Source organism: Salmo trutta, chromosome 19 (assembly GCF_901001165.1).
Source record: "Salmo trutta chromosome 19, fSalTru1.1, whole genome shotgun sequence".
In the NCBI taxonomy this organism is placed as follows: Eukaryota; Metazoa; Chordata; class Actinopteri; order Salmoniformes; family Salmonidae; genus Salmo; species Salmo trutta.
Window position 1 is genome coordinate 5,102,366 of NC_042975.1, and position 13,783 is coordinate 5,116,148.

Here is a 13,783-nt window from a genome sequence, read left to right on the forward strand (position 1 = left end):
GGACGTTCAGGAGTAAACGTAGACTCCTTAAGAGTACTTCTTGGGCTAACTTTAACCAGGTTATACATGTGAAGGTAGGGGCACAGTAACTTGAAATAACCTGGATTTTGAAGAGGACTTGGACATTAAAGTTGATTTTTTAAAATTTTAAATCAGGCAACTTCACAGGCAGCCACTGTTTTAAATGGTCGCCACTAGTTACCACAGCCACAAAGTCATAAACCCCGCCTATTTCTGCAAATTATTTTCTTGATGTCATTTTAAACCTTTAAACCCTAATCTTAACCACGCTGCTAACCGTATGCCTAACCATAACCTTAAATTAAGAACAAAAAGATACATTTTAGTTTTTATAATTATTGACGATATAGCCAATTATGACTTTGTGGCTGTGCTATCTAGTGGAACATGATTAAAAATGCTACATTGACTACTTGTGAGCGGGGACAGATCTGTTGACCAAACGGTATGCATGGGTTAATGTTTACTCTCAGGGCTAGCAGTGTATGGCCGTGTGCATACCAGAGACTGGGCAACGTACTACTGTCCAGATATATATCTAAAATGGTAAGTGCTGTTGGCTGGGACGATAAAATTAATACTAATTTAGTAGTCGTTGAGTACATTGCAGCAAATAGCATCGTTAGACTTGCAACGTGACAGCTGCATCTGGCCCAATACTATTTCAATGAGAACCGTGATAGCGTTTTATGTGTCATTGTGCAACCGTTTCCCCCAAAACATTGTCAACAATATATCTTTATCGTGAAAGAGCTTGACTATCACTATGTTTCAACAGTGTAACACTTTTCACCTTTGTTGCAAAATACTGTACGCCATGAAGAAGGGGGAGGGGCTAAAGGCACGCAGGGGGAGTAGCTAAAGGCACGTAAGGGGAGTGGCTAAAGGCACGTAGGGGGAATGGCTAAAGGCACGTCATACTTTATTTTCTCCAGCAGGTGGAGTAGTGACATTGCTGAGCGGTACATTGCTGAGCGCTACATTGTTGAGTGGTACATTGCTGAGCGCTACATTGTTGAGTGGTACATTGCTGAGCGCTACATTGCTGAGTTACATTTATGGGTCTTTCTCATGCAACCTGTTGCACTGCTAAATAGTAGTAGCTATATTTCCCATAATGTCATTGAATATACACTGGCTGGTACAAACTACTCAAAGATTAGGGAATGTACAGGGGAGAACGGTTATAACCATATCTTATACCTCTCAGCTGGTAGATGGCAGACGTATTAAACCAACCATTATCTGATCATTTTCACCAGTGGTGGAAAAAGTACCCTACAATCATACTGGAGTAAAAGTAAAGATACCTTAATAGAAAATGACTCAAGTAAAAGTCACACAGTAAAAATCTACTTGTATAAAAGTATTTGGTTTAAAATATACTTAAGTATCAAAAGTAAAAGTATAAATCATTTCATATTCCTTATATTAAGCATACCAGATGGCATCATTTCCATGATTATTTTTTATTTTTACAGAAAACCATGGGTACACCCCAACATTCAGACATAATTTACAAACGAAGCATGTGTGCTTAGTTAGTCCGCCAGATCAGAGGCAGTAGGGACGACCAGGGATGTTCTGTTGATTAGTGTGAATTTGACTATTTTCCTGCCCTGCTAAGCATTCAAAATGTAACGAGTACTTTTGGGTGTCAAGGAAAATGTATGGAGTAAAAAGTACAACATTTTCTTAAGGATTGTAGTAAAATAAAAGTAAGTCAAAAATATAAATAGTAAAGTACAGATAACCCCAAAAAACTACTTAGGTAGTACTTTAAAGTATTTTTACTTCAGTACTTTACACCACTGATTTTCACCTAATGAAATCGGTCAGACCAGAGTCCAGGGGTGTACTTCGTAACAGAATGCTCATATCATTTATTTTTTTATTATTTAAATTTCACCTTTATTTAACTAGGCAAGTCAGTTAAGAACAAATTCATATTTACATTGACAGCCTACTGGAGACCCCCACTGGCCGTATAGAATGTATTGTGTTGAACTGATGTGTCTGTTCGTTACATTTCTATAGGCAATGTTGTGAACATTTTAACTTCACTGAATGCACCCAAGAGGTCACTTTTAAAAGGGATGTCGTTTTACACATTTATTCTATATACAGCCATTGTGTTTTCTCTCTGTTGTCCCTTCAGTCTGGTGACCCCAACTGGCTGCCCCCAGCTGACAGAGAACAGCTGCTAATGGAGCTGAAGGCTACTGGTTGGGTAGAGGTAGAGGAGCGGGATGCCATCTACAAAGAGCTCCACTTCAAAACCTTTAATCAGGTGTGTGTGTGTGTGTGTGTGTGTGTGTGACCCCTGACCTCTAACCCCCCCATCACCCCCCCCCCCCATCCAATATCCTCATCCTCTTAACAATAAAGTTAACACCTAATTCTGACCCCCAAGCCCAGTTTTAGGTCAGTATGTTTGACAGAACAGGGTTAATATTTTTACAGCTCTGCCAGCGTACATCTTCTCCCCCCCTATCCATTGCAGTGAATGTCCCATTGCAGCGAATGTCCCATTGCAGCGAATGTCCCATTGCAGCGAATGTCCCATTGCAGCGAATGTCCCATTGCATGGAGCAGGATGTAAACCTTTTTTTGTTCTGTTATTATTTCCATGATCCACTGTTGTCACTATGTATGTATGTATGTATGTATGTATGTATGTATGTATGTATGTATGTATGTGTGTGTGTATGTGTATATATATAATATGTATGTATATATATGTGTGTGTGTATGTATGTATGTATGTATGTATGTATGTATGTATATATGGCCCTGCGTTTCCGTAGGGAAGGGTAAACTGGCAGCTACCCTTACAGCCAATGGAATAGCACTATCTCACCGTGCTATTGCAGGTGACACCCGTTGCTACACCTGGAGTCTATTCCCCCTGCCAGTAGAAGTTAATAAAAGTCATGGTTACACCTTCCATGGCATTCGTAGTAGAGGAGCTCTGTAGAGACAGTTGGAGTGCGATATCCCGCATAGTTTGGTACAGGGTGTGTGTGTGTGTGTGTGTGTGTGGGTGGTGTGTGGGTGGTGTGTGTGTGGTGTGTGTGTGTGTGGTGTGTGTCTCCCTCCACTAAAGGTAGTGACTTCCTAGTCCTGTTATACTGCTCATTTGGGACTGGTGGACTTCAGACTTGTTACATGAGGATCAGGAGAAAGACAGCTGGAATAGTTACTATCGGAAACGGACAAATTCATGTGTATTTTGTAGCTGATTGGTTGCAGGTGCAGTGAGAGAGGGACAGGTTTTTGGACCCCCCCCCATTTCAATCAGTCCTGTCTGGAGTATGTAATCCCTTAGAGAATTATTATATATCTTTTTAATTTAACCTTTATTTAACTAGGCAAGTCAGTTAAAAACAAATTCTTATTTACAATGACGGGCCTACAGGTGTGTGAGCTACTTTTGTGTAATAATACTATCCTATTTCCAACCTCATACTAGATAAGTAGTCTCCGTTCTTAATTTGTTTTACACCTTGAGTCAGCATTTTCTCAATGAGTAAGGAGTGAATTTAGAAGTATTTTGAGCAGTGCAAATGCATGTATCTCAATCAGCAGAGTGACCTTAAAATCCATCAGCCCCTTTCCAACAAGGACAAGACAAGAAAATGGAAATGTGAAGTTGTGTTTTCACAAGGTCCATGTTTTACCGTTTTTGTAAATTTGTCTCTTTTTGTTCTTCCAGATGTAAAGTGCAGCATCTCAAGGCCACTTAGCGGACGTTGATCCAGTGGTTAGCTGTTTTAGCCCCTAACATATTCTGTTTTTACACTTTGCTGCGTTTGAAGTCACAGGCTGGGCTCTGACCTCCGCCGTCTCCCTCTCTGGCTCTAAAGCCTCTCCTCTTACCTCCACATGTCACAACACATTAACATGAGGCAGACCAGAGGGGCATTTGGCAGCAATTGAGATTTTGATCAGAATTATTTCTTTCACAAACAATCAAATTGGTTAAAATGTTTCATCTGCTTCAGAAACCACTAACAATCCCACCATTCCTCCTCACAATCCCGCTTTGGAACTTTCCCTCCGTCCATGTTCCTTGTTTGTGCCCCATGGTGAATGGGGGCGAGCTTCAGTTGTTCCAATTTGACATCTCGTCCATTTTTCCTCCCTTGTTCTCCCTCCTTTCTTTTATATATTTTCACAATTTGTGTTGTTCGTTTTTTATAGTTGTTCTTTAGGGCCTTTTACCAGAGGGGGGATGGAGATGAAGAGTGACATGCTGGCTGATTTCCATTTGCCACTTATCTCCAAGTGATGGGCTTGACGAAATCAGATCCCCATGAGTTTTTAATGAGTCACACATCCCTTTCCATAAAGGGATCCCTTCCACACTTGTCCTCTGGGGGGAGCTAGTATTTTACCCATCAATTCATGTGTAAAACAGAGCGGATGGAGAGTGGAGCACAGTGAAGGCTGTATGCCACTCACAGTTGCCAATCAGGAATAAACAAGACAGTTGGGTTTTAGTTTTCATGTTTATTACTTTGATTACAGCAGCAAGTGGAAGTCTTGTCATAAATAATGCTGTAACCAAACCAGTAGTAATTTATCTGCAGAGAGTGGGGTATAGCACATTCTTATTTGTAATAGTCAGAGAAGTAAATGTGAGTTATTTTCCTTGTCAAGCGGAGAAAAATGTAATCAGTTTGAACGTTGAAATCCCTTTTCTGGACCAGTGCTTGTTGACTGGCATCCAAACAGTCTCATGTGGAAATGTCTCTTGTTATATTTCTATGCTCAGATAATTGTTTATACAGTTATGTACGTTTTTAAAAATTTTTTTTTATAGCTGTAGTCATTAATATTTAGAAATCTAAACTCCTTGATTTGATTTAAAAAAAAAATAATAATTTAACAGTCATCTGTTTTTCATAGAGGAGTGGGAAGCAGATGGATACATATGACAGTATTTTAATGTCTGAATTTAAGAGGCAACATAGGCAGTAGCTGTATCGTTTTGTTCCATGACCTGTGACCTGGAGGTAAATCAATGACACATTCCATCAACCTCTTAACATTCTTTCATCCACCAAGGAGAAAAGTCTAAGCTTTTATCTCCGAGCCTTGATAAAAGTCCAAGCTTACATCTCAAATAGGCACCCTATTCCCTATTTAGTGCACTACTATAGCACCCTATTCCCTATTTAGTGCACTACTTTTCCCCAGAGCTCTGGGAGGGAATCAGGTGCCATATGGGACATGACCCCAGAATCTCTCTATAAAAGCTGTAACCACGCATTAAAGCCAAATGGATGTTATTTTCAAACTTACAAGGTGGCTGGTGATGATTCTCTCTCTTCAGAAGGAGCTGCTGCCAAACCGCTAAGGAATGAGAAATCTTCTCTCTTTATTTTCAGCCAATGAGACAAAGTTCAAAGTTCACAAACTTTTTTTTTTTTTTTTTGTATGTGTTTGTCAACAAGGCGGTGCCATTGGTAAAGGTTTAAATCACTGGCATGTCTAGACGCTTCTATGTAATATCAGGGAGGCCTAGCCACCTGGTTGTCCCGTAGGGTTGTCTCCATAGAGATACAGCTATCTATCTCTGGCCTGGCTGGTCTAACACACGTCTACAGTGTTGGCGTAGGTTCAAATCCGGCCTACTGCCCATTGACCCAACCTCGCTGTCTTTCTCCACAGTCAGCCTCTTATCTGTTCAATAAAATCAGAAAATACCTTAAAAATAGTTTGTTTGTCTCTATGGTTGTCCTGGGTCACAGACATGAGCTGTGAGTGGAAGACATTTGCATTTCAGTTCCAGAGGATATTATCTGTCTATCTGCACAGCTCCCTCAATATCCCCCAGATCCACTCTGTACGAGGCTGATAACTCCCTCAATATCCCCCAGATCCACTCTATACGAGGCTGAGATTTCCCCCAGATCCACTCTGTACGAGGCTGAGATATCCCCCAGATCCACTCTGTACGAGGCTGAGATTTCCCCCAGATCCACTCTGTACGAGGCTGAGATTTCCCCCAGATCCACTCTGTACGAGGCTGAGATTTCCCCCAGATCCACTCTGTACGAGGCTGAGATTTCCCCCAGATCCACTCTGTACGAGGCTGAGATTTCCCCCAGATCCACTCTGTACGAGGCTGAGATTTCCCCCAGATCCACTCTGTACGAGGCTGAGATTTCCCCCAGATCCACTCTGTACGAGGCTGAGATTTCCCCCAGATCCACTCTGTACGAGGCTGAGCTATCCCCCAGATCCACTCTGTACGAGGCTGAGCTATCCCCCAGATCCACTCTGTACGAGGCTGAGATTTCCCCCAGATCCACTCTGTACGAGGCTGAGATTTCCCCCAGATCCACTCTGTACGAGGCTGAGATTTCCCCCAGATCCACTCTGTACGAGGCTGAGATTTCCCCCAGATCCACTCTGTACGAGGCTGAGATTTCCCCCAGATCCACTCTGTACGAGGCTGAGATTTCCCCCAGATCCACTCTGTACGAGGCTGAGATTTCCCCCAGATCCACTCTGTACGAGGCTGAGATTTCCCCCAGATCCACTCTGTACGAGGCTGAGATTTCCCCCAGAGCCACTCTGTACGAGGCTGAGATATCCCCCAGATCCACTCTGTACGAGGCTGAGATTTCCCCCAGATCCACTCTGTACGAGGCTGAGATATCCCCCAGATCCACTCTGTACGAGGCTGAGATTTCCCCCAGATCCACTCTGTACGAGGCTGAGATTTCCCCCAGATCCACTCTGTACGAGGCTGAGATATCCCCCAGATCCACTCTGTACGAGGCTGAGATTTCCCCCAGATCCACTCTGTACGAAGCTGATCCCCTGTCTTTATATTCTGAGAGGGGCTCCCTGCCTCCCTCTCATTAAGGGCTCTGTTTGTATTCAGTAAGTTTTCGTACAACTAAACCAGCTTAATCTGCTCAGTGGAGTACAGTCCCCCCCCCCCCCCCCTTCGTGTCGTCTGGAAAATGAAATGGCACTTTCCCTGGGAACTGAAGGCAGTCTTCCATTGATCTGATATGAGCTGCTTGTGTTGTGAAATGGCTGGAGGGGACCTGCGAGGTGTGGCGCCCAAGCGGAGGTGGTTAGATAATCGGCCTATCAATCTTGGTAAGACAAGATGGCCATGACGTTTGCTGTCTATTGAGGTGGAGCCAATGACTTTTTAGTTATGGAGCGTCTGGTAACCCTGCAGTACATAAATAGGAGTTGACGTTTTTTTTTTTATGAACATTTGTTCCATATGATATTTGCTTTACCAATTTTTTTGTTTTTGTTTCATAGGGTCATAGATATGCTGCACCTTTTGTCAGTGCGATAGAATTACGTTTATTTTCATGAAATATTCAAGTTCGATGTTATGAACGTTAATCCCAGGGGATAAGTACGGATCATGTGTCCTTTGAAAGTCTTGATTACAACACAATGTTGATGCACTACTGTACCATAGAGAGAGCCAATGTGAAGCCAATTATGAGGCAATGGAATGTATCTTCCGACCTAGAGGAGGGGAAATGTAAGGTGGTGTGGTCATCAGCACCATCATTCCGTTTGTGACCTCTCTCTCTGTCTCTCTCTGTCTCTCTGTCGCTGTCTCTCGCTCTCTCAGTGTCTGTCTGTCTATGTGTGTGTGGAGTTCTGAACATTTTGAAGCTAGCGTTAGTGTTGATGGGTCTTGGATGGTAATGTAATCACCAGAGAGAGCGAGAGAGAGAGAGAGTAGAGGAGCGGGTGGGGAGGGGAGGGGAGGGGGGGTCAGTGGCACAATCTGCATGCACTTACTCCTGGCAGAGAGTCCAGGCGTCCCTAAGCCTTGGACCGCGAGGCGGTGGAAAACGATCTGTAAATGTCAGGCACATGTGTTTGAAGCTAGAGCTGTGTTTCAGCCCCGGCCGCAACGAGGGAAAAGCTCTCCGACGTCAAATGGTCTCATCCAGTGTTTTATGACAATCACGGCGGTAATAGCCCAAAAATGCCAGTCAAAAAGCGGTACGTGGGGAACCAGGGTCTACTGGCCCGTCTGTTGGGTGTTTCTGATTATTTGAGATGGTGGTCTGTGCTGTGTCACGTCAAATTAGCAGACACTGACAGCTCGTATGTATGCTGTAGTAGTGTGGCCAACGGGCCGGTGCGTTGTGTGTCCCAATGGTAGGCTTCACGATAGGTAAACACACAGTCCGGAGCGGGAGAGTCCTTGACCTCTGACCTTTTGGTGTCAGTCGAGAGCTGAGGGTTGTGCCTTCTCTTGTCTGAGGAGTGTTGGGATGACCTCTGGGTGACCTTGGTTAAACCACACTGGGCTGTGTCTCTATGTACCCTATGTAGTAGAGGAACCCTATCGCTCTGGTCAATAGTAGTGCACTATACAAGGAAAAAGGGTGCTCTTTGGGACGCACACTTATTTTACTGCCCTAAGAGACCTCCCTCCTTGCCACAGAAGTTACAACATACATTTTACACACATAGGCCAAATTCTATAGCCTACAAAAAGGTTGCGTATTTTAAATATAAAATATATTTAAAATATAATCGCAATATGCAACAATTTCAAAGATTTTTACTGAGTTACAGTTCATATAAGGAAATCAGTCAATTGAACAATTCATTAGGACCTAATCTATGAATTTCACTTGAATGGGCAGGGGTGCAGCCATGGGTGGGCCTTTGAGGACATAGCCAATCAGAATGAGTTTTTCCCCACAAAAAGGGCTTTATTACAGAGAGAAATACTCCTCAGCACCCCCCCCCCCAGACGATCCCGCAGGTGAAGAAGCCAGATGTGGAGGTCCTGGGCTGCCGTGGTTACATGAGGTCTGCAGTTGTGAGGCCAGTTGGACGTAATGCCAAATTCTCTAAAACAACGTTGGAGGCAGCTTATGCTAGAGAAATTAACATTCAAATCTCTGGCAACAGCTCTGGTGGACATTCCTGCAGTCAACATGCCAATTCCACGCTCCCTCAAAACTTGAGACATCTATGGCATTGTGTTGTATGACAAAACTGCATATTTTAGAGTGGTCTTTTATTGTCCCCAGCACAAGGTGCACCCTTGTTAATGATCATGCTTCTTGATATGCTACATCTGTCAGGTGGATTGATTATCTTGGCAAGGAACAAATGCTCACTAACATGGATGTAAACAAATTTGTGCACAATTTTAGATAAGCTTTTTCTGCATATGGAAAATGTCTGGAATTGTTTTACATTTCAGCTCATGAAACATGGGACTGACATTTTACATGTTGCATTTATATTTTTGTTCAGTGTAAGTAGTCCACTGTGTGAATGTCATTGAAAGGAACACTAGACTTAGTTAAGTAATAATTAACATGATCACGGTTGACTGTATACTTGTCAGTCACTAGTCGGGAAAACCCGACCCTGGGCAACACAGTGACTAAGATCTGGTTTCAATGATGGACTGTTTTGGCATAGAGGAACTACAGTACGTCACCGTCTACGTCGATGAGGGAAAAAACAATTCTAGAGAGTCTCCCAACAAATCATGAGGCAGACATGCCAAAACGTTGCGATTCGAAACCAAAGTTTGCAGGACAAAACCTTGCAGTGAAGGTAGTTGATGCAAACTAGCCACCTGTGAAATACACTCTGTAGATAATATAAACTCCATCTTGCTAGCTACTATTTAGTATTTCATTCAAGCGGATAAGGTGGTGAAGTAGGTAGTGACGTAGTTTCTCTATGCCAAAAGAGTCCGTCATTGAAACCAGACCCTAGTCACTGTTGCCCAGAGTCGGGTTTTGGAGACTAGTCAGTCAGTCACAGGGTGCAGATTAGTTCTGGTTAGCACAGGGAGGGAAATATTTAGACAACACCTGACCTGGCAGCGGGCCTATTTAATAATCTCCATTATTGCCAATGAGAGTTGACAAAAAGCAGACTGACTGCAAACCTAAATTGGTGCCAAGGGGTCAAGTTGCAGGAATATGCCAATTACTTAAATTGATCAGGAGATGGTTTCCTTGATAACCAATTTGATCAAGTTCGCCGATCGTGTTACATCATGCCGGGGAGAAAAAGGAGGTCTCCAAATTGGTTACAACACACTAAAGACTAAACGTGACTTCCTCTCTCTGATTCTGCTTAGTCGGATGCCTCCCAAATGGCACCCTATTCCCTATATAGTGCACTACTTTAGACCAGGGCCCCTATTCCCTATATAATGCATCACTTTTGACCAGAGCCATATTCCCTATATATAGTGCACTACTTTTAACCAAGGCCCCTATTCCCTATATAGTACACTACTTTTGACCAGGGCCCTATTCCCTACATAGTGCACTACTTTTGACCAGGGCCCATAAGAAATAGGGTGTCATTTGAGACACACCTGTCATGTCAGTAGGTGGGTGGAGCTACAGATTTGGCTGCAGAGATGGCCTGTAAACAATGGCGTTTCAGTTTATGTAATTAACTGAGGAGGAAGTATTTAGGGGCTTAATTGAGATTGCAGTGGGAAATTGCTCTGAAATGGCTCTGCCTGATTTATTCACAGTGGGAACACGGTGCAGAGCGAGGGATTGTACCCTTCTTTGTAGATTAGAAAAACCAGAATCACTCCCTTCATGCCTGACTCTGATTGGAGTGCACACATCCCACCAGAAATATGGAGAAAGATGTAGAGAGAGAGACCGTGTATGTGTGTGTGTGTGTGTGTGTGTGTGCGCGCGTGTGTGTGTGTGTGTGTGTGTGTGTGCGTGTGTACGCGTGTGTGTGCGCGTGCGTGCATGCGTGCGTGTGTGTGTGTACGCGTGTTGGTGGTGTAGGTTCTTCCTGCATTTCAGAAAGCATGAGGCCAGCAGCTTACTGACTCTGTTTTCTCCTGGTTCCCTCACCTAGGCCTTTGGCTTCATGTCCCGAGTGGCTTTGCAAGCAGAGAAGATGAACCACCATCCAGAGTGGTTCAACGTTTATAACAAGGTAGTAACAACTCTGCTGTTGCCTTATTTTAAGAGTTGAACTGCTGAATACGAATTTTATATTAGCTATGGTTTGATATCCTTCACAAACTGGCATTTGCTAGAGTTGAATTTGCCATGTGAAACAATTGTTAGGCTACAGGGAGGGCTTTCTTATGTTTCAGGGGCCATCGCGCACAAGTCAAACTGATGAGCAGGGGGAAAGCAGTAGCTTTCAACAGTAATTCAGACATTTTCTTGAGAAAATCTCAGCTAATAAGTGTATTTTCCCCCACTTAGAAATAAGTCACGGTTGATATGACAAAACAGTGCCCCTGAAAATCTCTCAGCATTAAGCTTTAGCCACTGAGTTACTGTGTGGCGGACCAACTGCGCTGAGAAGAATTCAACATTAATCCTCTCTTTATTAAAGTGTCTACAGGTTTTTTGGGCCTTCACAATACTTTCCACTGTGCTCTGAAAAATAAAATAAAAAACACATGATATGACTTGAATACGTAGTCTGATATGGATGTGTAGGTTATTATTTTAACCTTTATTTAAACTAGGCAAGTCAGTTAAGAATAAATTCTTATTTACAATGACGGCCTACACCGGCCAAACCCTAACTAGGACGATGCTGAGCCAATTGTGCACCGCCCTATAAGACTCCCGATCACAGCCCGGGATCGAACCAGGGTCTGTAGTGACGCTTCTAGCACTGTAATGCAGTGCCTTAGACCGCTGCGCCACTGTGTAGGCTGATATGGATGTGTAGGCTGTGATATGGATGTGTAGGCTGTGATATGGATGTGTAGGCTGTGATATGGATGTGTAGGCGGTGATATGGATGTGTTGTAACTATGATCTTGTTTAGAGGAACATTTTTAGTTGTTTTGTTTTCATATGTCATTCTTCATACTTTGTTTTTTTTTCCCACTCTCTCTTGTTTTCAGGTCCAGATAACATTAACTACTCATGACTGTGGAGGATTGTCCAAACGGGATATCAAGATGGCCAAGTTTATTGACAAAGTGACATTGTCCATGTAGATGTTTCTCCTGTATATGTCACATGATTTTTGTACAACCTTTTATTTCAAATAAAATGTATTCATTATAATGTGTAGGGCTAATCATTTTTATGAAATGCACCATCATGATATGGTTCTATCTTACAGTTGGAATTTATCATTAAATAGAGCACTGCCTAGGCCAGGGGTTCTCAAAGTGGGGTCCGCGGACCACTGCAGGTCCCTGGAGGTAGTGCAGGGTGTCTGCGGCCAGCTCCAAAAATATTTGTATAGCTTTACATTTATTTTTTTAAAGAATGTTACTACCAGATTAAATGACTTTTGGCCAAGCAATCCCTGTAATAAGTTGGTGTGTAATACAGTGTAATATTGTTAATGTACTTAACCCTAGGCATCATGGGCCTGGGAAGCCAACAGGGATATTGGTATCCACAGTACTCCACCAATTATACATTTTTCAACTCAAACCTATTCCCCTCAAAGTATACAACTAGCCTACAGCTAGACACCAATATCACTAGACAGCTAGTCTACAGCTAGACACCAATATCACTAGCCTACAGCTAGACACCAATATCACTAGACACCAATTCACATCCAAGTTACATTTACATTTTAGTCATTTAGCAGACACTCTTATCCAGAGTAACTTACAGTAGTGAATGCATACATTTCATTTCATGCATTTTTTTTTTTTTGTACTAGCCCCCCGTGGGAATCAAACCCACAACCCTGGCGTTGCACACACCACACTGGTGTTGCAAACACCATGCTCTACCAGCTGAGCCACAGGGAAGACTATCCAACAAGTAGGCTATACATTAATGACAGTAGGCCTATAAGGTGATTATTTCTGTTAGAAGAGGTTAACGTTCAGTTACAAGCATTTGATTTTGCAATGGCATAGGCCTACATTATTTGGGAGATTTTTGTTCCCATGACAACTGTTTTCACTGCAAAACATATTGAAATGTTACGTTGGCATAGCTACACATACAGTGCAGTTTCCCGAGATCTCCAAGATCCATGATTAGTACAGGGTTTAAGTTCAATCTTCAAATTGAATTGTTAAATGCTAATAATTACAAATAACATTGTAATTAATGTATGCAAAGAAAGGTAGTGTTTTATGTCACACGATCTGTGAAAGACTCTAATCATTATCTCGTGAATTGTGGACAACTCATGAACTAGGGTGTAAAACATGTTTTGATTCAACTCATGTATTAATAAAATTGAATGTAGGCTGCCTGTTCTGCGTGTGTTCAGGTGTGTAAAATTGCCTTGGTTTGAGAGGGTAGACTACTGGCAGTGGTGTACGCCTAGTGGAGGGGACGTTTTCCCACCTTGAAAACAATTACATTGGATGTATAAGGCGCATTATTTATTTTTACCGCGACCGGCAATCAGAGTTTATCCACTTTTCTTTTCTTTACCACTACATCACGTGCTACCGGTAGACCTATTCGATGTTCATGGTAATACACATTGTAGCCTGGTCTAGTAAATTGACCTGTGTCTTAGGGTGACCATCCCACTTTTCCTGGTACACTTTCAGCCACATTTCAGGTATCTTGACTTTTCAGGGAACAAAAAAAAAGTTCAATTTTGTCGGCAAGACGCATCAATTTGTAGGCCTAATCAATGTAGACCTAATCGATATAGACATAATCAATGGCAATCGCTGAATGTCATTAGGCACACCTTTGGGTGTTTTGTAACAGATGTCTATTTCCATTCATCAAATGGTTAGAGCATAGGCCTACATGCAGTTTGGATGCTGGAATTATTTCAGAGT

At 42.7% G+C, this 13,783-nt stretch overlaps 1 protein-coding gene across 2 annotated transcripts; it reads left to right on the forward strand.

The window, feature by feature from the left end:
* Positions 1 to 270: 270 nt before the first annotated feature.
* On the forward strand, positions 271 to 12,074 carry LOC115153876 (pterin-4-alpha-carbinolamine dehydratase 2). Of its 2 annotated transcripts, none has more exons than XM_029699508.1 (4): positions 271 to 567; positions 2,180 to 2,311; positions 10,894 to 10,974; positions 11,909 to 12,074. In XM_029699508.1, exons 1-4 carry the CDS (start codon positions 469 to 471, stop codon positions 12,002 to 12,004), a joined length of 408 nt encoding a protein of 135 aa, XP_029555368.1. In that variant the 5' UTR covers positions 271 to 468; the 3' UTR covers positions 12,005 to 12,074. The 2 variants fall into 2 exon arrangements, with proteins under 2 accessions (XP_029555368.1, XP_029555369.1); XM_029699509.1 differs by having other exon boundaries at positions 420 to 466.
* The last annotated feature ends 1,709 nt before the right edge of the window (positions 12,075 to 13,783 follow it).

Bases quoted from the DNA above. Each gene is read 5' to 3' on its own strand.
- LOC115153876 (XM_029699508.1), top strand. From the start codon at position 469: ATGCATGGGTTAATGTTTACTCTCAGGGCTAGCAGTGTATGGCCGTGT. The intron at 568-2,179 runs GTAAGTGCTGTT...TTGTCCCTTCAG, and splicing joins CCAGATATATATCTAAAATG to TCTGGTGACCCCAACTGGCT. The intron at 10,975-11,908 runs GTAGTAACAACT...TCTTGTTTTCAG, and splicing joins GGTTCAACGTTTATAACAAG to GTCCAGATAACATTAACTAC.